Source organism: Athene noctua, chromosome 22 (genome assembly GCF_965140245.1).
Source record: "Athene noctua chromosome 22, bAthNoc1.hap1.1, whole genome shotgun sequence".
Classification (NCBI taxonomy): Eukaryota; Metazoa; Chordata; class Aves; order Strigiformes; family Strigidae; genus Athene; species Athene noctua.
In genome coordinates, this window is record NC_134058.1 from 7,950,369 (window position 1) to 7,974,304 (window position 23,936).

At 46.1% G+C, this 23,936-nt stretch overlaps 1 protein-coding gene across 5 annotated transcripts in view; it reads right to left on the minus strand.

Moving 5' to 3' along the window:
* SPEN (spen family transcriptional repressor) overlaps window positions 1-23,936 on the minus strand; it is a 71,592-nt gene that overhangs the window by 1,464 nt on the left and 46,192 nt on the right. Inside the window, exons 4-14 of one of the 5 annotated variants that reach the window (XM_074925032.1) lie at window positions 23,094-23,251; window positions 21,680-21,880; window positions 20,673-20,824; window positions 18,227-18,352; window positions 17,533-17,646; window positions 16,206-16,319; window positions 14,410-14,510; window positions 3,836-11,759; window positions 2,840-3,253; window positions 1,752-1,946; window positions 623-781 (exon numbers count right to left, since the gene is read on the minus strand). In XM_074925032.1, coding sequence (XP_074781133.1) covers window positions 623-781; window positions 1,752-1,946; window positions 2,840-3,253; window positions 3,836-11,759; window positions 14,410-14,510; window positions 16,206-16,319; window positions 17,533-17,646; window positions 18,227-18,352; window positions 20,673-20,824; window positions 21,680-21,880; window positions 23,094-23,251 — 9,658 coding nt within the window. Of the gene's footprint in view, window positions 1-622; window positions 782-1,751; window positions 1,947-2,839; window positions 3,254-3,835; window positions 11,760-14,409; window positions 14,511-16,205; window positions 16,320-17,532; window positions 17,647-18,226; window positions 18,353-20,672; window positions 20,825-21,679; window positions 21,881-23,093; window positions 23,255-23,936 lie in introns of all 5 variants that reach the window. The other 4 variants (XM_074925031.1, XM_074925030.1, XM_074925034.1 and 1 more) reach the window with 4 other exon arrangements.

Here is a 23,936-nt window from a genome sequence, read left to right on the forward strand (position 1 = left end):
TTTGTTTAAAAAAGGTTGTTCAGCAGCCTCAGGTGTGGTTCCCAAGGTGGGGAGTTTTTCCACACCAGACACTAAGAGCTGGCTGGTTTTACTGCAGAAGAGAAAACAATTCCCATTAATGATCATTTCAGCGGTTGCTCCGAGCGCTGACCGCTCATCCTGGGCTGTTTGTACCCAGGGAACAGATCAAACTAGATTCGAGGCAGCAACGCATCAGGAATAAATGGTCTGCATCACCAAACCCAAATGCTTTTTTGTATTTGTGCAGCCAAGAGCAAAAAGACACCTGGAAAAATCAGGGTATGATACAACGACTCTACTTCCAGCACAGCAAAAAGAGCTGGAAAATGGGTTTGGTTTGTTTTCAGCCAAAGATGCTGGGCTGTGAACAAACCCAGCATACATTTGTTTTGGTTTTTTGGCTTTGCAGTTCATCTTCCGTTGATTATATTAACTATACTGGTGTGTTTCGATTGGTAAGATCAAAACAGTAACCGTGAGGGGTTTAATACTAAAACCAGGCAGCTCAACTACAATCTCAAGCCAAGACCTGGCAGGGAAGGCTGTACTGTCCCACCACTGATCGATTCTATTTCTCTACGGCGTTTGAGAGTGCCAATACCTGATTAGAGCCAGGGTTGGGAACGTTGATGATCCCTGCAGCTTGCTTAGCCTGCAGGTAGCTGATAAACGCAGCCTTCAGCGACTCCGTCTGATTCACTACGTCTTCCTGGTCTCGGCCACAGGGCAAGGCCAGCAGTAGGCAGTAATCGCTCTCCACCTGGAAAGAAAATACAGTAATTAAGTCAAATGTTTGCTGGGAACAGGCCCATTCCTGACACACGTTATCTGCAGTGGAAAATCCTCTCTTTGAACTCCTTCAAAGTTGCAAAAGACTCGCCGAAAGCTCAGCCGGCCTAGGAGGTGGTGAGGAGGACTCAAAACTGATTTCCACGGCCGCCTGAATTCCACCTTCCACCTTACTGAGACGTGTTGGAGCCAGCAGGAATTTGTTCCAGGGATGAGGGATGGGCGGCTTCAAAGCTTTCCCAACTCTGCCATTCCCTTTCCTATGAGTGCAGAGCAATACCCAGTGCTCCCCGCTGGCCATCTGTATTTCACACTCCCTGGGATGAAGGAATCACACAGATGCTACCAGAATCCTGAAATAATCTGACACAAGCAACGAGAGCCGAGGTTTCTGGGAGAAGCCGTGGGATTAATAAATAAATCTTATATATGTGTAATATATATAAATCCTGCAAGGAGCGACTGAAGGAACTGGGAGTGTTCAGTGTGAGGAGGAGGAGGCTGAGGGGAGCCCTCATCCCTCTCTGCAGCTCCTGACAGGACATTGCAGAGAGGCTGGGGCTGGGCTCTGCCCACAGGGAATTAGTGACAGAACAAGAGGGAACGGCTTGAAACTGTGACAGGGGAGGGTCAGACTGGACATGAGGAAAAAAAGTTTCCCAGAAAGAGTGGTCAGAGAGTGGAACAGGCTGCCCAGGGAGGGGGGGAGTCCCCATCCCTGGGGGTGTTTAAGGGCCGTTTGGATGAGCTGTGGGGGGATGTGGGGTAGGGGAGAACTTTGTCGTGTCGGCATGAGGATTGGACTCGATGATCCCGAGGGGCTTTTCCAACCTGAATGATTCTGTGATTATCTGTCACACGGCTGGTGTGAACAGCCCAGCTTTCAGCACACAGATATTAGCTCTTCCCAAACGCACCCTCAGCCCGTCCCCAGCCCTCACCATCATCCTACGTGCGACGCCCTCCAGCTGCGACGCCTCCAGCCGCATGCGCTGAGCGATCCGCAGCGGGGGGCCTCCCTCGGGCGCCGGCAGGGACCGGTGCGCCAAGACGTTGTTACCGGAGACAAAGTGGAGCTGAACAGCGGCTGTGTCATTTTTTAGAGCCAAAAGGCCCTGCCAGACAATCGGGTATTTCTGGAAAGAGAGGGAGAATAAATATTAAATGCAAATGAAGGAGAGGGGGATCTTAAATCCCATCCAAGCTGCTTGTTTGCCTCCGATACCTCCCAGGTTAATTAAGAGACCACCACTTTGCTGTAAGGACTCAGTACAGATATAACATCTTATCCCCCCTTGTACGCATCGGTTCGGGCTCAGGTCAGCTCCTGCTACATCAGTAACTCAGTCCTTTTTCTTGCACTTAAGGTGCCCGGATAGCTCCCTTCATCGTAACATCAGAGCACTTCCCAATCTTTCAGCTTCCCACACAGCACGAGGCGGATCGGGGCTGTTACCAAACGTTATTTTCTCTTTTACAAATGGGGGAATTGAGAAACAGCAGCAGCAGGAGAGTTGCTGAAGGTTATACGGGAAATACTAAGTGCTGAATGCAACTCCGGGTTCCTCATTGGTGCCTGTTCCTCACTATCTCTCTCCTCTTCTTCAGTCTCTGGGCTCTGGGAGAGTGTTTTTCTTTTTCTTTATATTAAATACACCACCTGACCATGAAGAAAACCTTCTCAAGAAACAGATGACTGTACAAATGTTGCAGCACTGCCTGCTTGAGCTTGCAGGCTGTTGAAACAAGAAATGAGTGGAGCAGGGGTTGCTCTGCATGAACAGCACCTTACTGCGAAGCTCTAGGAAATGCAGGGTAAATGTGAACATGGCTAAAATTCACCGGGGACAGAAACCAGCCCAGAAAGCAGACAGACGGTCGACTGCCTTCACATCTGAAACATCTGATGCAAGAGAGGTCAAGTTTTGGTGCCAGAAGTGAGATGAGGTTATGCAGAACCTGATTATTTCTCCCCAGACCAGGAGCACAAGGCTGCTCGGCCGGAAGGAGATGGCAGAATGATACTCACCGTTAGAAGCTGAACCATATCCACAGGTCTCTGCGAAACGGGGTGAGGAGACGGCTCTTGTTTGAGAGCAGACTGGGGCTCAGGGCGATTGAGGGGCAGCCCTGGCGGGGCCCCGGCCCCCGACGTCGTGGGGATAAACATGGATTGTTTGGGGACCGCCTGAGGTTGGTGCGGTGACGGAAGCTCCTGTTTCATCGAAATGGCAACGGGTGAAGGGTAGGAGGTCTGGCCTGTGTCCGCTTGTGCCCTCTGAAGGTGGACGTGAGGGTCAATCTGTGCCGCATGCCTATTTACAGGGGGGTGGTGACTCTGTTCGGGTCCTGCTGCTGGCGGGCCCTTGGGATCCTGGGGGATTTGAGGGGTCTTGCTGCGCACTGGCTGGCTGGGGTGTGAGTGCTCGCCCTCTGGTAGACCCTGGGACGCAGGCAGCAGGGGAAAAAGGAAAGATTTTTTAGGCTGTGGGCACACCAGAGCTCATTAATTCAACAACAAGGCTGCCATGGTTGCTGACAGAGAAATGGGCGTCTCCACATCACAGCACCAGCCATGATGGTGCCCCCCTTCCAACGCCACCCCACCAGCCTCTTGCACCCAAGGGTTGAAACCACATTCCCTGAATCCTGCCCCAAGCCCAGCCTTAGCCACGCCATCCCTCCGAGGATGTCTGACCTATGTGCCACCTTGACGCTGATAATTCTCCCCCCTGACACCTCTATGTCTAGAAACCTGTAGGTTGCTTCACACCTTCTGGTTTGAGACCTAGAGTAGTTAAAAAAATGAGTTATTTTAGCTTCCTCTAATGCTGAGCAGTGTTCAAACTCTGTTTCCCAAACTAAAATAGCTCTCCTTGTGCTATGAACTCAAGTAGGGTTTGGAGACTAACCACGGAGAGCTAAACTCTGGTCCTGTGGCCACGCAAAGCTGCGCTGGGGCTGTAATTAGCTCGAAGCGCTCCAGATTTCAGGTAGAAGGAGAAGAAATGGGTTTATTTCTCACCTGGGATGGGGTCATGCTGCGAGAAGGCAGCCCGATCGGCGAGGCACCCGGGAACTGAGGATGCCCGAGCTGTGCTGCCGTGTGGTAATTCCTCATGTCGCCGTACACGGACCGATAATCATGAAAGGAGCTCCCTGCGGGGTGCATGATCTGCACCCCGTGCGGTACCACCACTGGCTGCGTCAGAGGCAGTCCTGGCAGCTGGCTGCTGGAGGGGACACTGAGGAGCCGGGGCTCGCTGTGAGGAGAGTGTGCCATCTTGCCTTCGGACGATTTTGGCGTCTCTTTTCCAGGCTGCGGGGTCTTACTGACGGGGGGAGTTTTCACAGCCCCTTCAGGTGTTCGGGATTGTCTGGTTTCCGAGTGGTGCTCGCCCACGGCGGCCATGTGCGGGTGCATGATCATCCTCACATCCCGGGGAACGTTGTACTGGTCAAGCCTGATGCTCGTGGGGTGCATGCGGTAATCCGGCTGCATCACCAGCACGTCGGACTGAACGGGGGCCGGTCCTCGGCACACCGTGGTGTGGTGGTAGTGCATCTCCTCCTCGGGGGGATGCTGAGAAGACAGAGGAGGCATGACGATGTCTCGTATTGGAGCGGGCTGGGGGGTGCTGGATCGCTGCGGTTTGATCTCTATCTGGGGTTGCAGAGCAGCTCTGGGGGAGTGGAGCGCTTCTGGGCGGATGCCATAAGGGATGCTGGAGAGAGGAGGGGTGTTCATCCTCACCTCGCCTTGGGACAGATGGCCCAGGGACACAGTCTGCGTTACGCTGTGAGGGGGCATGATAACAGATTGCTCAGGATGCATGCTGGAGATGTACTGAGGAACGGGAATTCCCGGCGCCAGCATGACTGGGGTACTGCTCGATAAAGCCGGAGACGAGGTGCTGCCGGGGTGACAAGCCCGGGGGAATGGCGATGGCGAGTGCCCGCTGGTACGCGGCGAGTGCGGCTCCTGTTTGGTGACCCCTAGGTGGGAAATAGCCCGGTCGGTCGGGGTGCTGGGTCCCGAGCTGACATGGTTGGCTTCTGAATGCATTTTCCCCGAGAGGGAAGGGTGGTGAGGACTGACCCCAGGGCTCAAGTTGGAGGGTTGCAGAGTCTTGGTCTCCACTTTCAGAGCAGCTGGATCGGACAGTTTTTTGTTCACAACCATCTGGTTATGTACGAGTACAGGTGGAGTGTTTACAGTCTGCGTGAGGACTTTACCAGGCTGAGACGCTGGAGTCGGGACAGAAAGGTGGGACGAGTCCGACTTCTCCAGCACAGTGCGCTCTTGTTTAATGGAGGAGATGACGGGCGACGTATTATAAGGTTGTGTTCCTAGTACCAAAGAAGAATGGGTGGAAACAGTCCCGTAGCCCGCCGAGGTCTGGGAGCCTTTTGGCGTTGGCTGAGATGGCGTGATAGGTTCCTGTTTAATCTGAGACTTGGATACAGATTGCTGAAATTCTATGTCGACAGCGCTGGCTGGGGGAATCTGGCTGATCTTGGCACTGATTCGCTGAGGGCCTTCCGTCTTCTGCCCCGAGTAACTCAGAAGCACTACGCCTTCTGAGGTGTTCACCCGCAGCCCCGGACTGGACCCACTCTCTACAGACCTCTCCTCAATAATAGACATCGATCCCGGATGAAACCTACTGTTATCGTTTGTGCTTGATCTCTGCTTAAATTTTGGCGAGGGAGCGTTGACGAGACACGTCTGGGTTTGGGGAGCTTGCTTCACCAAGGTGATCCTTGGAGCCTCCTCCAGATCCACACTGTGGGGCATCCTGCTTATAACAGAAGTGGCTTTGGGAGCAATCACAGTGCTTATCTTCTCCTTCTCGCCGAACACCGGTGCTTCGGCTACCGGAGGGTCCAAGGCATTGGTGACGGGAACTGCCGGCTTCTCCTCTGAAACCGGCTTTATGGCCTCGACAGCAGGGTGGAGGGGTGCCTCCTCCAAACACGGCGCGCTCACCGGCTCGGCATGCGTCGTCGTCACGTGCGTGGAGGTTATGCTTGTTGCTGAGACATACTTGGGCTCCATAAGTATCTTCCTCAAAGTGCTGGAGTTTGTTTCGATATCTGACGCTTTAGTATCCGGTGGGAGAGCGGGTGGGGGCGTGGAACGGGCACGGGGCTCCTCGTGCCTTACCATCCACTCCGGCACTTTGGCGGCACTGGAGTGAAGGGGGACGATGGCGGTGGGCAGCGGGGTGGGCAGTTTGGCCGTGGGGACAGCAGGAAGGGCCGCGTTTGGGGCGCTCGGTGGCGTGATGGGCGTGTTCTCCATGGGCGACCGGATCTTGAACCCGCTCTGACTCCCCTCATCGAGAGGGACTGGCGGGGTGGCAAGTTCCAGAGGAGCCGGAGCAGGCACTTTCGGAGAGGTGCTGCTCTCGCCAACGGCTTCATGCGCCACGACGACAACATCAGCGGCCGCAGCCTTGCTGGCGTCGGAAGCGCTTGGCTCCACAGATGCCACGGGTTTTGTTTGCTTTTCCTCCTTCACGGCTTCTTCAGGTTTTGTCTTAACTTCATTGGCAGGGGGCGACTTGCTCTGCACCCTCTCCGGCTCAAAGGTGTTGACTTCGGCGGCGTCACCCTTTCTGCCTGTGCTCCTTTTGCGCCTCTGCCGTGTGGTTTTCTGACGGCCCTTCTCCTTCCGAGCAACTTCAGCCTCCTGCAAGGTCTCAGCCTCCTGGGCAGAGTTGGAAGACTCGCTGAAGCTGACTTCAGGCTCCTTGCTCTCTGTCTCTATCGCTGACGGAGCAGAGCCAGGAACCGGCTGCACTGTGGGCTCGACAGCTGCCTCGGTTTCCAGGATATTATTCACTGCCTGATCCGTCTCAGGCTCCATCTCCTCCCGAGGCGATGGTAGCACCAAGGGCTCCGCAGGGATTTCAGCTTCTGATTCAGCGGGATACGTTGGGGGTGCAGGAAAGCTTTCTGGCTCTCCAGAAATATCATTGATGATGGAGCCAATGGCCGCTGCCAGCTCCGTTTCACTAGCCTGATGAGCAGGTTTATCTCCTTCCTCCTCCTGACGAACTTCAGGCACATCTGCCGTCGGTTCTTTGTAGGCAGCAATTGACGGAGGAGTTTCGGTGAGTTTTGCAATATTCTCCACGGCCTGCTCCAGTTCAATCTGTTTTGCTAACTGGGCAGCTTCAGGGGATTGTTTTGGTTCCCGCATCACCTCTTTTTCCGTTTCTGGGAATGAATCTTCTACCTCATTCTTAGCAAAATGGGGTGGCAAGATGTCCTCTTTTTGGGGGCTCTTCATTTTGGCCGGTGACACCGCCACCGGCTCCACCTCCTCCTCAGTCGGCCGCAAGGCGCCCTTGACTTCATCCACGTTGAGGCGTATTTCTACATTTTTGAGACACACAGACGCTTTATCTACAACGGTTTTGGTATTTTTATACCTTCCCCTTTTGGATTTCGTAACCTTTTCTGGCACCGGCTTCTTCTCAATGATCTCAACCGTGGGGATTTCTAGTTGGTTTTTCTCCACATCCAATTCTTTTCTGTCACGTTTCTGCTCGCTCGCTGCCAGCTCTTTCTCAGTGGCTTTTGCTTTATTGCTGTTGTCACTAACGCTTGATTCCTGACCACTTCTTTCAGCAGCATCTTCAGACTCAGCCAAAGTATCGGCTTTCAGTTCATTCTTCCCTTTTTTCCCCTGTTGGCTGGTAGCAGCTGATGAGTGACTGTGTGTTAGCTTCTGGGATCTAGGAGACCTCCAGCCTTCTGCAGGCTTAGGAGCTTCCACAGCATCTTTAGTTTCAGCCTCTTCCACCTCCTGCTGTACCGGTTCTGTCTTTATTGGAGAGATGTCCTCCTCCGGCTTACGGCGTGTTTTTGGAGGTCTTCCCCTCCTCGGGGTTGTAGGAACCGCTGTCACCGTTTCCTGCGGTTCCTTTTCCCCTCTCTTCCTGGTGGATCTAGTGACCTCCACGGAGTCCTTCACTGGAGATGGCCCTTCATTGTCCCCCGTGGTAGCGTAGACTGACCTCACGTTTCTGCGCCTGGTGCGGCCTATTGGCAAGCTTGGCTCCACATTTTCTGGCTCTGCAGCAGAACTAGGGGATTTAGCAGCATTCCTTGAAACCTTCTCCGCCTCCACTTTCAATTCCGAAAGCTTCTGCGTCTCCCCACGAGGAGAGCTTGACCTTTTGAGTTTTTCCCGGTCAATTCTTTCACTCTTCCTCGTGACGGGCTTTTCCGTCACATTAGCTGCAGCTGATTGCACGGGAGTCTTGGAGCGTTTACTCTTGTAGGACTTTTTATCTTTTACAACAACCGGAGGCTCGACTTCCATATCATTGTCGGAAACAGGCGGCAGGACCTCAGCAGCCGCCTCCACCTTTTGACTCGCAGTAGCATCAGCATTGGCAGAAGGCACAGGATTTTCTTCTTTCAGCTCGGTGGCCTCATCAGACTTCTGAATTAGCTTGGGCGGAGGCGGTATCAGCTGGGCAGCTTCGGGTTCTGGGTCTACACTGATGTCTGCTGGGGAAAACGAGGCTCCGGGAGTAGGAGGCTTGGTATCCAAGTATGAAGGATGCTCTGTTGCCACAGCATCTTCCTCCAGTGCCAAGGTTGTAGCAACAACTTCTTTACTAGCTTCTATGACTGGCAGGGGCTCGGTTTGCTCAGGTGGTTCGATTTTGACAGGAGCAGTAAGTTCAGGAAAAGGTTTTTGTTCCTCTGCTGCAGAAGCAGGTTCAGATATTTTTTCTTCTTTTACAGAAGCTGTTTCCACCACTACCTTTTCGTTCGCTACCTTCTCAGAAGTGACTGGTGCCTGTTCCTGTGGTAGGACAGCGACTGAAGAGGGACCAACCACTGAGTAAGTTTTATGTTCTGGTTCTTTACTATCAGGAACCGTTTCTGGTGTTTTTGGCCGGTTTTCTTTATCTTCCTGTTTTTCCACTTCTTTTGGTTTCTGATCTTTCTCCTTTTCTTTCTGCTGCATTCGTGTCAGTTCAATAAATCTGCTGTGGAAGAGAACCACCGGTTCTTGCACCAAATCAGCTGCACTGTTAGTGCCATCAGAGGAAGACTGTCTCCCGTACAATCTACCAGAAATGAAGTCGAGATCATCATCTTTTCTCTCTAAATGCTGCAGGCGCTTGGAGTCCTGCTCAAAGATTGAACTGTGCAAAAACCGAGAAGCAAACAGCTCCTGTCTCTCTTGTTCCTCCTCTTTATGATCTTCTTTCTTATCGTCCAATTTGCCACCTTCTGAATCAGTCCTGATTTTTTTCTTTTTCATATACCAAGATGGAATAGGTCTCGGAGCTGAGTCAACCTTCTCTTTGTCTTTATTGTTTCTAAAACTAGCAAATCTTGAATCCCAATCTAGAAAGGACCAATTTTCTTCTCTGGACGAAGAGAGAGATTTAGCTCTTTCAAGCAAGGCCTTTGTGTCTGGTGTGATTGTCTTGTCCAATGCAAAAGAGTAAAATTTGTTTCTTTCTAAGGGAGTTGACAGTCTTTCCTCTCTTTCACGTAACTTCTCTTCTCTGTCTCTTAATAAAAAAGACAACCTGGAGCTCTCTAACAAGGAGGAGGCTTTCGGGGAATGGGGTTTGTTCTCACTGTCATCATCTGAATCGGAAGGCACCTCCCCGGGTTCCAGGTCCCGGACAGACCGCTTGCGTATGCTGTCTCTTTTGACGATGCTGCTTGGAAAGCTGATGTCAACCCTACCAGGCTCCTGCTTCACTTGTGTTTCCCACCTACTCGAGTCATCTTCAGAACTCAGCACGGACAGTTTTATTTTAGCCATTTCTGCCATCTGCTCCCTTCTGCTGGAATCGTAAGGATTGAATTTCAGTGAGTCCTCCCTGACAGTCATGTTGGAGTACGAAAGACCCTTTTCTTCTATTTTAGGTGACTCTTTGGTTTCCTTTAAGGGCATTAGCCTCGGAGAATCGAGCGTGTCGTCATCTTCGTGGAAAGGGAAGTGTCTGATACTAGGGGAACAGGACGTCCTTTCAGAATCCTCACTCACCTGACGAGAACTTCTGTAGTTTCTTTCTCTTTTGGTGCTAATTTCAAAATCAAACTGGTCAGTCTTTTTCCTTTTACTTGGTGGAGAGTCATCGGTGACGTCTTGCGGAGGTTTTCCCACCTCATGGACCAAGCTCCGTCTTTCATATTCATCGACATCTTTCTTTGGACTGCCAAACTTCTCAGACTTTGCTATCTCCATTTCCAGCTGCTGTTTTAACCTGCGACTCTGCTCCATTTGTTTCCTGTAACTTTGCGTGTGGTCGATGTCAATGCCAATTTTCTCCTCCGTATCAGCTGACTGAGGTTTCTCTTGGCCAACTTTATGGTCAGGTGTGTCTTCAGGAAGGCCAGAGTAATTCTTCCTTGCATCCTCTCTCTCTGTTCCTTGGTCATCTAGCAGCTGTACCGGTTTATGCTGGGGTTTTACTGGATTCAGTTTTTTAGAAGAGAGTTCCTGAACTTCCACTGGTTCCTCAGCTGCCTCCATTAGCCTCGCCTGAAGATCCAGGGTGGGACGCACGCCAATCCCAACATTAAGAGTCTCCTGAATTTCTTTGGGACTAGTAACAGGAATAAGTCTTTCCAGTTTGAGTTTTTTGGATTCCCTTTTAAGCATCTCCTTCCTCAGGGGTTTTCTCTCCAATTCTCCTTCCCTTAACATAGTTGCTTCTCTAGACGAAGCCGTTGCATCAAGTTGCTTTTTCAAAACCATGCGTGCATCTTCCTCATCTTGGCTGCTTCTCTTTACTTCCAGCTTTTGCCTGTCAGGCTTCAGATTTGCATCAGCAAAACGTCTTTTACGAGCCTCCAACTTGTCTAAATCTACCGCGTTGGCCCCTTCAGAAGTTTGCTCTGTCTTCAAGTGCTTTTTGGGTTTCAGTTTTCCCTCCTTATCCACCACTTCTACATGACTGGCAAGGGCTTTCTCTTTTTGTACCTTGGTTCTGACAGGTTCCAGTTTAGACTGCTCAGACTTGGTTTGCTCAGCCTGAGATGTCTGTGTTTTTTGTTCCAGAAGTGGGGACTTCATAGTGTCATTATCAAGCTTTGCTCTCAGTTTTTCCAAAGCGGGCTGATCAATAACTTTCCCTTCCTTTTCTTTTACTCGGGTCAGCACAACACAGGGCATTAGTTCCAAGCGGTTTTTAGCTGTCCCTTCCTTGTCACCTCTCTCTTTACTTTGTTTGCTGTTGCCCTTCAGTTTTTCAGGGCTGGGCTCTCTCTCATTCTCTTGATCTGTTTCAGAAGACTGAGAGCTGGGTGAATGGATTTTTGCTTTTCGTTTTTGCTTGTCAGTTTTCTCCTTTTCTATTTTTTCCGGCTTTTCCTTTCTCACCAAGCGTTTCTCCTTGTCGACTCTCTCCTGGTCGAAAGCACGCTCTTTCTCTGTTTTTTCATTTTTTGTGTAACGTTCCACGCGGGCTTTATCGAGCTTGTCGTATCGTGGAGGAGACAGCGAGCTGCAGCTGCCGCTGCGATCCGATGACCTGCTGTAAATCCTCCTCTCGGAATCGCTCTGCAGCCTTTCCGACTGCGAGGGCGAGGCTCCAGGGCTCTGCGGACGCCTGGAGTGCGTCGGAGACTGGCTCCGTTCAATCGGTCTCCGTTCATGGTCTCTGTCCCGATCGGATTCAAACCGTTCCCTCTCCCTCTCCCTCTCCCGCTGCCTGTAACTGTACTCCCTTATGTCTTGCTCGTACGGATCGCCCCTGTAATCCCTGTACTCGCGCGGGTCGTCGTAGTATCGTGGGTCGTAGTAGTCTCCTTGGTAGGGATCCCACTCTGCGTAGAACTCTCTGCCTCGAGCCGGGTATTCTCGACGAGGATCCTCAGGATATGTCCCTGGAGTCCGAACAGTCTCGTAGTAAGTACGATCAGGGGCATATTCATAAGATCCTCTTCTTTCATCCCTGCTAAAGATAAGAATAAACAGGTTAGTTTTCCTTCTCAATCAACACACTGCATTACTCTGTTCTTTTGTTACGTAGGGGAATCATTTTATGATAATTTCTTTACATATGCACATCAAGGCAACTGTAGACAGCTGCATACCAAGATCATAGAATCACAGAATCATTCACACTGGAAAAGCCCCTCGGGATCATCGAGTCCAACCCTCAGCCCAACTCTACGAAGTTCTCCCTACCCCACATCCCCCACAGCTCATCCAAACGGCCCTTAAACACACCCAGGGATGGGGACTCCACCCCCTCCCTGGGCAGCCTGTTCCACTCTCTGACCACTCTTGCTGGGAAACATTTTTTCCTCATATCCAGTCTAAATTTAACAACAACAAATGGGTGCACAGTGGATGAACTACTTTGTCAGCTTATCAAATACCATATGCAGTTAATTGGTCATTTCCTGACAGCTCTGCTAAGTATCTCTTCACAAGCCTCACTTCTGCTTCATTTTTGCCAGATTCAAATACTGCATTAAATTAAGGTAAAACCTACACAGCACCTGTGCACCCACACACAGTCTGTCACGGTGAAGACCACCCCATCCCACAAACCTGAGACAGTCTCCACCTACCTCTGAAAACATGAGACAAGTGAAAAACTCAAGGCCGGAACCTCTCCATTACTAAGCAGTAAAGTGGTAGTACAATTTCTTTAAAAATCCTAAACCCTGTAGTGATAATTTAATTCCAAAATTAGCTCTTTCACTGCATGACATGCTGACATTGCCTATTTACAGACCAAGTTGACAAAAAAAATTCAGGTTGTTTATGAGATTAGGTGAATTCACAGGAAGCATTCAGCAAAATAAGTCAAGCAATTAACATTCTCATCTCAATACCTCCAAACAGCAAAAATAAGCCATTTATAACTCTGAACATGCCTCTTTGGCAGAGGGGTGGCATAGAGCTGGTGCTCCAATTCTCCACCATTACAGAGTGCTTTGCACACTCTATTTCACACACATTTATTTGGCTTCACAGTTTATGGTTTATGTTAAAAGCTGAGAGCTTTGACATTTTAGAAAATGTACAAAAGTGAAAAAGAACACAAAGACACAAAACATGGAAGACAAAAGCCTCATTCTGCAAGCGAAGTGGGATGTTGTGAAAGGCAGCTGTGAAGTTAAAAAAATTAATCATGGTTTTTGTTCCCGTTTTGGTAGGGTTTTTTTCCTTTGGGTTGTATTTAGCCTGGCTATAACTACAACCCTAAGAGAACCTGGATAGTACAAATATTAGCATCATTGCAAGAGATCACAAACTGCCAGGAGGAGCTTGGAGGAGGACCAGAAGATGCAGAATTACGAGACTCACTGCAGAGCTCACTCGATCACTCTGTGATTCATTAGTCTTAAGTATCTTGTAATAACTATGTGAGCATAAGGACAGAAAAGGAAAAACAAGACTAACGTGTACCCAAGTATACGTTGTTCTAGAAATCAGAATTATAAAGACAAGCTCAGCAGACTCCTGTTTGTAAGAAGACATTTGATAACGCACTTCTCTTTTCTGAATATGGTGTAGTTCAGAGGAAATCATTGCTGACTGCCTGATGGCATACCACAACATCTGGCCAGGACTGGGGAACACACACATTTATTTTCATTATGCAGATCCTGATTGCCAATTTCCAAACTCTCCTCACTTTTAAATCTAGCAATTTTGCATGTATTTTAGACCAATCTATTTTGTTGCAAAAAAACAATGAGTTTATCTACCTCACATGGGCTTATTCACAGGTAAACCAGAACCCTAACACTTAAGCCAGCCTCTGAAGGTAATAAAAAACATGGATGGATTATTCAGCCACTGGAGGAAAAAAAAAGCACAAAATGCAGAGTGCTTCTGTGCCAGGCTGCTCTCAGCCAAGGTCTGCAGAGATAAGTGGCCATACAGGGGGAACACAAGCCGTTGCAGCATGTGCAAAATGGCCAGACACTGTCATGACAGATGCTGCAGAAGGGCACCAACACAGAACACATTTTTCATGTCAAATAGCAAAAAAAAAAAAAAAAAAAAATTGCAGCCTCACTTGTGTTTTATTATTTTATGAAGTTAACAAACTAAACTGTTGAAAAGAGGTAGGTGAAAGACTAAATTTTACTCTCTGCTCAGATGAACAGCAGTAGTTTATCAGACTCTATATACACCTGTTAACATATACATTTGTCTCGAGGGTACAGGAAGGCATTACCCACAAGCTATTCTTTGCATTCCTAAGAAATGATGAACGACTCACAACTGTGTCCTGGTGACCCAGCACAGTAACCAGATACTAAATATATAGATCACACAGATAGCCGAAACCTCCACCTAAGTATTAATTTCAGTAACTAACTACACTTCAGATGTGAGATATCCTGCCTGCTTTAATCTGCACAGTAAATCCAACCACCTAAATTTGTTTTTTAAAAAAAATGAAAAGGTGAAAGACATTAAAAATATGCTAAAATGTTGTTAATAAATCTTTAAATAGAAGGTTTAAGTTGAGAGGAACAAAACTAAGTGTTTGTTTAGTAATTAAGGCCTGAAGGAAGTTTAATTGCACTTAAAACAACACTGAGAAAACAAAAGACTGTAATAAAGATATTGACACATGCCTTCTTTCTGCCAGCATTTCATAAAAGTCTCTGATATCTTGACCCGTTTTCTCCATGGAATGATAAAATGCCAACTGACTTTCTCGATTTGCAAAGTCCACCTGAAAAATAAAGCATAAATCATCTTCAGTGAGAGAAACAGCCCATTTTCACAACATTTCACTGTCTTCTGCAGTCTAAAGACGGGAGCAGAACTGAAACTGGGGATGATACTATTTAACAAAAAAACGTCAAATGGTTCTCAGGACTGGCCCTACACTCTCCAGGAATAAAGACCTTTCTCTCTCAACTTGGTGTAGCTGCGTGGAGCTATGTAACTACCTCCTCGCTGAGTTATGTTGTTGTAGCTGCCAGACCAGAGGCTTCTGTTCAGTAAACCAGCAGGAAAAATACACATTATTATCGTGGTATTGACGTTTTTAATACTACGACTCCAATTACAGTTCCAAAGTCCCTTTTATGTCAACGCAGTGCTACAGCAGGTCAGTATTATTAATCTATCTCAGACTCCACGCTATTTGCCTGGAGTCATACAGCAAGGGACAGGAAAGGAACCAAGCCTCCTGAATTGCAGCTCCTATTTTAGCCACTCAAAGAGTGGATGTTTTTCTAGCCAACGGTGACACTATCAAGAAGTTAATGGCAAGAGCTGATGCAAAAAACTGAGGATTAGAATGGATTCAACTACATAATGCAATTCACATAATGCAATATTTTTAACATTCTAGTTCTTTTTCTTTTTTTTTTTTTTTCTTTTTTTTTTTTTTTTTTTTAAATCAGCCTAGACATTTGTATAAACACAGCAGTGGAGCACAGACATACATGCACCAAGGGTGTTGCTTGTTCCAAAGTCACTAAGTAGCAAGACCCACGAACACAAGACACAAACTTTTAAATGACCACACGTTTTACTGCATATAAGACTAGTTATAGTCAACCACCACGCTTAGAAACTGCAGTATATCCAACTCCTAACCCCAACAGGTGTGAAGTTGCTAGGTTAATAACACACACCAGATGAGAGATCATGCTTGAAATCATTATCCACTCTTTAGGAGAGAAGAAAGGAGGAGGAGGAAGATAATTCAGAGGGTTGGCTGACATCTTATGTCCCCAATTAGTGGAACTGATGGGACAGTCGTAACAGGTATTACCACATTCACCCAAATCCAAGACATCCCCATAAATGTTAAGTGTTGCTCCAGGAAAAAGTATTTTCTCTCTATTTTTTTAAGTAGTGTTTTTTAATTTATTTTTTTAAATCTGTTACAAGGAAGGAGCTGTCCTTGCAAGAGCAGATTGCATGCTCGGGTTGCCACAGCCCACAACTATGGTGCGTGAGCCAGCGCAGATCGCCTCGGCCAGGTCAGGAGCCTGGACATCAGCAGGGAGCAGCTGAAACGCAGCGATGTGTTATCCCGGAGGAACTCACACCCCTCAGATTTCACTTTTTTAACATGAAAACGGACAGAAGTTTGCCTTGGATTCGGGTAAATGAGGCAGTAACATGGACACCAACACTCAGAAGCTTAGAGAGACAAGTTCAGTGAAACAAACGGCAGAATACTGGAAAAGGCTTTATAAGTAACAGTTCAAGATACCCTAACATCTTGATAAGCCGAGTATATAAAAAAAAATAGTTTAAGCCTTTGGTGTCTGGGACATACGTGTCCCACTAAGTATTCCTTTTGTCTGGCAGTCTGCAAATGCCAGCATTTAAGGGGTAAGGCCTAAATACAATTTGTTTCTCTTTTTTTTTTTTTGTTTTGTTTTGTTTTGGAGGTCATTCTGCACACCTTAATTTTATTCCCACCGATTTTCCTCCCCTTGGTCTCTTTTACAGCTGCTTGTGCATATTCAATCTCATTGTAGAGAACCAGGGCCATGCCTTTTAAGCGGTCAAACACCACCTGTAAAAAACAAAAAAACAAAACAAAAACCAAATAAGAGCCTCATCCACAGGACTTAATGTCAGTCCCAACAAAATCCTAAGTCATGAGGATACCAGTAAGGAAATAATTTTTAGCAAGATAAATTTCCAGGCTTTTCTGATGAGGCGTATTGTAATGAAGAGACAATAAAAGGACACGGGACTGCTTTGAATTGTGGATATTGTGGCTTGAGGTATATTATGCCTTTATTTTGTTTTTCTGTATTTTACTTTTTTTCTTTGGTGACTGAGTTTTGTAGTTTCTCTTTACTTTTAGTTTTTTGAAAAATTACCAATGTGTTTTAGGGGGGAAAAAAGGTAAAGGGAACATTTAATCCCAAATGGATACAGGTTTTGTTATCACAGTCTGCAGTACCACTTGTCAGTTGCTGAACTCCCAATTTTCAAATATTAGCTTCCTTTAGCAACGTTCATTTATTATTCAAGCAACAACAGCTACAATTAAGAATGTCAAAGCTGCAACACAAACCCACAAAAATCCTTTAAGGAGGCAAGACCCTGATCCTGTGAAGATTCACACACGTTGCTTAACTTTGAGCACATCGATGTCCAACAGAAAAACACGGGACAATTCACATGCTTAAGTTTAAGCACGTGCACAAATCACTAGCACTGACCCACAGCGGGGCAGGTAATGCCCTCCCACTGTGTGACACGGGTGTGTGGCACCATCATTGACTTTCTCTCTTCTTTCACATACTTTTGTCAGTGTGACTATCCTAACTGATTTTAAAAAGTAATTTTTTAGCCTGATTTAAAAAAAAAAAAAAAAAAGAAAAAGAAAAAAGAGTTATATCTAATTATGTAATTAGCATGCATGAGTGTAACTACATAATTAGACTGCTGTTCCTCCAGTGTTAGCCTTCTAAAGGAATTTTGCTGGGGAGAGACTGTACTGCACAAGAGCAACAAATGGTTTCCAATACTCATTATCTCGGCTCATACAAAATACTTTTTTTTTTTTTTTTTTCCCCAAAAACATCAGAAACAACTGCTCTACATATCAGATCAACAGGATGCAAAGCTACAGAGCCCTGCTGGTCAGATTACACCCCAGAGAGGATTTCTCTACCTAAACTATAAAGCCCTGGACAGTTGGGGTTGAAAGGACAGGATGGGAAGAAAGGAAGACAGTAACAACTTCAAACCACACACCAAAGCCTCCCACCTACCTTTACCACAGGCCCGTATCGGCAGAAATGTCGAGTTAAATACTGATCCGTAACGTTTGTAGAAAGCCCATCTAACCACACGCAGTTTGTAGGCATGCTCTTTCCAAAACCCAGCTGAACACAAAAGGGCAAAACTTCCATCAGTACAATTCACAAGCATTGAACTAACTGAACAGAGCACGCCTAATTACAGAGTTATTGGAAGAAAGCTAGTCATTTGTACAGATTTTCTAAAATTAGCATCTTGCACAGGTGCAAGCAAGACAAAAATCAAATAGCAATTAATGAAAATAATTCCGCATGCTTAAACAAATACAGTGTTTGACAACATTTGTTTTTTCTACAATTTGAATGCATCTGAAAAGTGACAGGTTGACAGCTCTGGGGACTGACAGCCTCTGTTCATCATCGGTACCCGTATGGCTTCCCAGCACAGCCTCTCCAGACACAGACCTCCAGGGCCAGGGAATGTCAGTCTCCAAGGCTACTCAATCCTGGGGCTCCGTGCTGAGACAGCCAACAAAAATGCAGGTTAATCCCAATTACGGTGGTGGTTGAAAGCATCACGTTCTCATCTGTCCTACGCATTAAAAACCATCGTACTTCCATAAACTATGCTGCTGCAAGATATCCCATGATGCTGTAAATGAAAGTAACATGAAGAAGGATACAGCCCACAGGAGGATTTCTTTACCTTGAGCCGGTTATTTCCAAGATATTCCCCATCCATCTTCTTAATTGCTTTGCACACACTTGCAATATCACAGTACTGCAGGAATGCATACTGAGGAACACCGTTCACTTTCTTAATGTCGATATCCTGGGGAAAAACACAGAACAGAACAATCGACAGTCAGCAACAGGCTAAAAAGGGTATTCAGCAGTGTCAGTTAGATCTAAGTGACTTTTTTTTTTTTTTTTTTGAGAGAGACACACATGGCACAGCAAACACTCTTTAATCAATATTTTCTTCAGAGAGAGGATTTAAACAATAGCAGACTGCTAAAAACTTCACTGTTCTGCTGTATCTCACTCAATGGCGGAACCAAAACCTTACTGACACAGGGGAAAGCTCTTTGTAATGCAGATTTAAAATTCAACACTGCAGAAGTAAGTCTGACCTGATCAACAAACAGTAGCTTTAGTTTGTTAATATTATGTCAAGCAGAGACAGCTCAGAATCAAAGAAATACAGATTAATTTTCGCTCGCAAAGGCTCAAGAGAAAACAACTTGCTCCAATTCTCATTTCTGAGCCAAGAGGCAAGCGGGGTTTCTTTTCCAAATAAACATGAGCCATCCTGTTCCTAGAAACAGAAAGTGATGCTGGACTCTTCTCTTGAACCAACTTGGCACTGATATGGCAAAGGCAAAAAAGATCCTTAACTTCTAAGCCAAGCCAACACAGGCCCATTCAAAAGTGCAGTCACAAGAAAGATATGAAAGCCTAATAAAGGTTGATTTTAATCAATTTAAAAAAAAACAGCAAGCTTGGAGTTGACACTTGGTTAACATTCAAGCTCAGCACTAGTACTGGCAAATGTACTGAAACTCGCTGAACAAACTCATGATATTATGATTCATTCCGAGCTGAAAATAGAAAGGTGGAGTGTTTCGTTTTATTTGTTTAAATAGCACAAGCTTCCTTTGTGAGCTACATGCCAACACCAGCACACAAATTTAAGCACAAACATTCCAATATGCAGGACAGACTAATTTCATGGTTAATAAATTTAGGGACAAGGCAGCAGTTTGATATGGTCTCACCCAAGAGCTCTTTATCTAGGAAAACAGAAGTAAACAGGGAGATTTACACAACTGTTAAGACTACTACAGCCCTGGCCTAATGATTTAAGTGGAATACTAATAGAGGAGTACATTTCCAAGAGTCTGAAGTAGCACTATTGCAACCGTGGCAAATTATACCTGACCACTCACCCTGGGCAAGCAATTCTTTCTGACAAGCAAATAAAATACCATTACTTTGCTCGTTATCCACCGGAAAGGTTATAAAGCGGGTCCCTTTTCCACCTGAGCTTGTAAGTTTTCATGAAAACTGTACAAGGCAGCACTGCTGCTAAATTCTGACCGATTAATAATGTTGACAGGACAGCACTATTTCACAGCAAAGCCAATTTACAAGACAGTGCACTACTGTTGATAAGCATCTTTATCAGGACAGCTCTGCTGGTATAACATTAGAAAAGGGTTTAAGCCGCAGACACTGCATGAATTCATAAATCAGTGTTGATGTCAAGGATACAGCGGAGGCTGGATGCACAAGAGCTGCCAGACATCATAAAATGTAAATTTTATATTTGTCCACATCATATATGGAAGCACGCCTCCCCTTCTTTTTGAGGGGAAGTACGTATGGGGTTCCTGGTATGTGTGACTGATACCTCAACGGTTACAAAAATATTCCAGAGCAGAACAAATAAGGCACAGCATGTTGATGAGCAGCCACAGCTACCAGTGAGTACATAAAGTATCCGCGCTGAAGTCCAAATTCAATTATTTAAACTGACTGTGGATAGTTACTTTACTTTTCTGGAAGGTTTCTCTTAAATGCAATATTGATAAGACTTGCAGCTTGAGAGAGGAGAGGGGGATGACTGCTGCTCTGTCTCGTTCAGATGTGCCTGCTCAGCTGAAAACCCAAATCCCGCATGTGTCATCACTAATCCATCTGCTCCAGGCCTCTTCTGCCCTATTGTCAGGGCACAGACTGCACAGCTGATGGCTACTTCCACATGCAGCAACTAAAACCTTTGTTTCAGAGATCAACAGGAAACTGAGACTTCACAGAGTTGTACCGATTCCGAATGAAGATAACACCAGGCATATTTACATCCCAACGACCTAGTAAAGCTCTTAGGCTCCAGGCTAGCAGAAGACACATTCCTGGTAAATGCTCTTAGGGCTGTTTCTACTGCTAGGTTATCTACCCATGTGCTAAAATTTCACTCTGAACACAAAGAAAAGCTTTCAGATATATTCTAGCAAGATGAACGACTCAGATTATTAAACACTGAATTATCTGGCATCGACACTACAATTTACCACTATTCATAGCATTTTACAGGTCTGTACAGAAAGAACAAGCAACGACACCCTACACAGTACAGGGAATTCACATACCACTATTCCACCAAAGCGCTGAAAGATGTTGCGAAGGTCATGGTAGGTGGTTGTTTTCTCCAGGTTGCCGATGAAGAGAGTTCTTGTTGCTTTTGGGTGAAACTCATCTATCCTTTCATCCAAAGGACGAAATTCATTCTCACTTTCTGTTTCTAGAAGCAAATGAGAGCAAGAAATTTGTAATGCACCGAGGTGTTTTTCATGTGGGTTCAGTTCACGTTGATTTGTTTGTTCAAGTCTACTTCCTGACGAGCAGATATGATCTGAATGAGAGTAACCGATGTCTCTGACAAAAATACGCAGTACTACACTTGTGAATTCTGTTATTTACATGGAATTTGAAACCTCTGCATCATACCACTGGGTGAGTGCTAGGGAATTTGAGCATCCTCAGGTGAAAGGTGGCTGCATTCTCCAACTGCTTCTCTAGAAATTTACCCTTTTAGTAAGTATTAATGCTTGAATGCATGAATTTGAATAAGGTTTCACTGTACGGGGGTGGGGGAACAGTAAGTGAAAGACGTTTGTTTTCACAAATCCACTTTTAAACAAGCAACTGAAGTACAGACTAACGACCACGTGTTCATTTTCACCGGTCGGTCACCTGGGCTATGCTGCCTTAGCCTCAAAAATGCAGACATCGTTAGCTGTTTTAATTAAAAGCAGAGAAAAGAAGCCTGTGAGGATCAGTGCTGTGCTTATACTACCCACTGGCTTCTGCTCCACTGAGACATGGAAGATGAGATTGTTTCTTCCAGCAGCCAGCAATCCCACTGTTTGAGAGGATGGCAGGTTTCCTTCTCTGAGGTTTCAGACTGGAACTCTCTCCCTGTTTGACCTAAGAGCATCCACTCTTCTTGCTCTGGAATTTATCCTGGCATTTTTCCCAGTTTCTTTAAATTAGGCTTCTGCAGAAAGGCAGTTTTAACATTTCTTACTCATATGCTGCCTCTTTACAAGAGCCCAGAGGGGTCACGTGTCCAGTGTGAGAAGTGTGTGGGCCTTACCTGGTCCTATCCAGGCCGTGACTTCAATCTGCATGCCAAAGAAAAGTTTTCCTTTTGAGGCATTTAGTGCTTTTTCCTGGTCTTCCTGCTGTCGGAAGAACACCAGTCCATACCGTTCCTCAGAAGCCCCATGAATCTGCACCGACGTCACCTTTCCGTACTTCTTGAATTCGTGGAAAAGTCCATCTTTAAGGCTTGTATCTAAACCAACAAATAAACATCAGTACTATAAAAACATGCATTTTACCAATTTAACAGCACCATAAAAGACCTGAAGAAATCTGATCTTCCTTCAGAAATGTGACTTCTCCCAGTTTAACCTGAATCTCAGTGTTCACAGAAGTGCCTTTTTAATTCTGGATGTTAATTCTGCCAATGCCAAAAGCTTCTGGCTGATCTTTCTCTCTGCCTTGATTTCTGAACCCAAGAAACTACACACACAAGGTTTTACATTGCTAAAGCTGGCAGTGTATGGTTATTACTTCTAAGAGACATCCCATTCAAGATGAAGAAGAAACAGACAGTGTTATTTCATTAATAATACCACTGCATAGAGCAGTTTTCCAAAGCTGGGATGAGGCACCTGGAATGGAGATCAAAGTTACAGAGCATTCAGTTCAGTCAATTCGGAAAGATAACTAAGTAGATTCATCAGATTTTGTAAAATCTGACTCACTACCACACCATCTGCTTGGGATCTGTGGGGTATTTACCTCAGTGTCACGTCACTTCAAAAAATATTACAGAAATAAAATCAATAGAAAGAATATTAACAGTGTGAGGTATGCTGCTCACAAAGTTAAGACATATTAGTTTAATTCAGCCAGTGCCTTTGTATCCATGAATTATGTTACAACTGGTTTACAAATGATCCCATGCTGTTTTTTTCTATGGGATCTCTCCCGCATTCAGCACAGGGAACAGAGAGTGATCACGTGCACTCCTCAGTGAGTGGTTTCTTGCATTATTTACCATGCAATATTCAATGCCATTACTAATATGCTCATGGGTGTTTTACAGCGCTCAACACTGCAACAGAAAACCCTGAAGTTTTTGTATTAAAAAAGAAACCGAAGCAGGGCGAGAATAAATGGTCCAAGTGAAAAATTTGAGATGCCTCAGGTTTTTCCCCGGGGAAATCCACGTTACTGTTTCAAAGCACCAGCTCCAGTAGCTCTAAGTGCTCAAGCTCAGGGACTCAAGTTCGGGACCTGCAGGATTCCTCACAGATGGTCACTAATTAAGCAATTTTTCCACTGTCACACAATAACCGAGGCAGAAGCAGAGAGAGAATCCCGTTCTCAGAGGCAGCACATGGCTGCTATGTCAAAGACACGATCGAGGTTATTTAACCAGTCCCTAGCCTGCTTCCTATTCCTTTTTTTCCCTATTTCACTTTCCGAAGTGAATTTACCTGTTGAGCGCACTGGAAGATTTTGAACCTTGATCCCAAAACTTTTCCGGGGTTCATCTTTCTCCAGAGATGGAAGCAGCTGGGACGCAGGCGCTGGGACAGCTGTCGACTGAACTGACCGTGCTGGGGACTCGTCGCTTGAGCTGCTGCTGGAGTCACTGCTACGAAGAGCAGAAGGAAAGGACAGATGAGCGCACAGTGACAGCAAAGCGACCAGAGGGCACAGGTATTTTATTTAAAAAAAGAAAAATGTTGGGAGTTTTTGCTCATCTACAGACCTTCGTCTCCCCTCTGCCCGATGCAGAAAAACCTGTTTCTGTAACACAGTCCAGTTGTACACAGGAATTTAGAGTCATTCTACAAATATTCTCCTGCAAAGCCCTCAGAGGAGACAGTCACGGAAACGGAATATGGGTAAAATGTCACATAGATCCTGTTACGCGCTGTGACAATGGTGGAGATTTAATTAAGCGTAATACAATGTTGTATCAGCTCAGGAGCTGTGTGGGAAGACTGGAGAAATACAGTGAGGCCACACAGGTCTGCCGAGGCCTAAGAATCCCTCCCAACACTCTCACGTACAAAAAAAGAATTATCATGCTCTTGGGCACCGCTGTCAATCCGAGAGCTGGCCCTACAGTTCTCCTTTTTGTCTCTTGCATATCTTAAAAAAAAGATCTGTACCTCTGATGATTCAAAAATTTCTTGTGAAAATATCATGACAAGTATTTTTGGTCAATAACCTGAGCAGATGTGTATGAACTAGCAAACGCTATTTGCAGGCTCAGCCTCAACAGCCAACTTCAGGGTATGAGGAATTCAGACCCAAGAACATCTTTTATA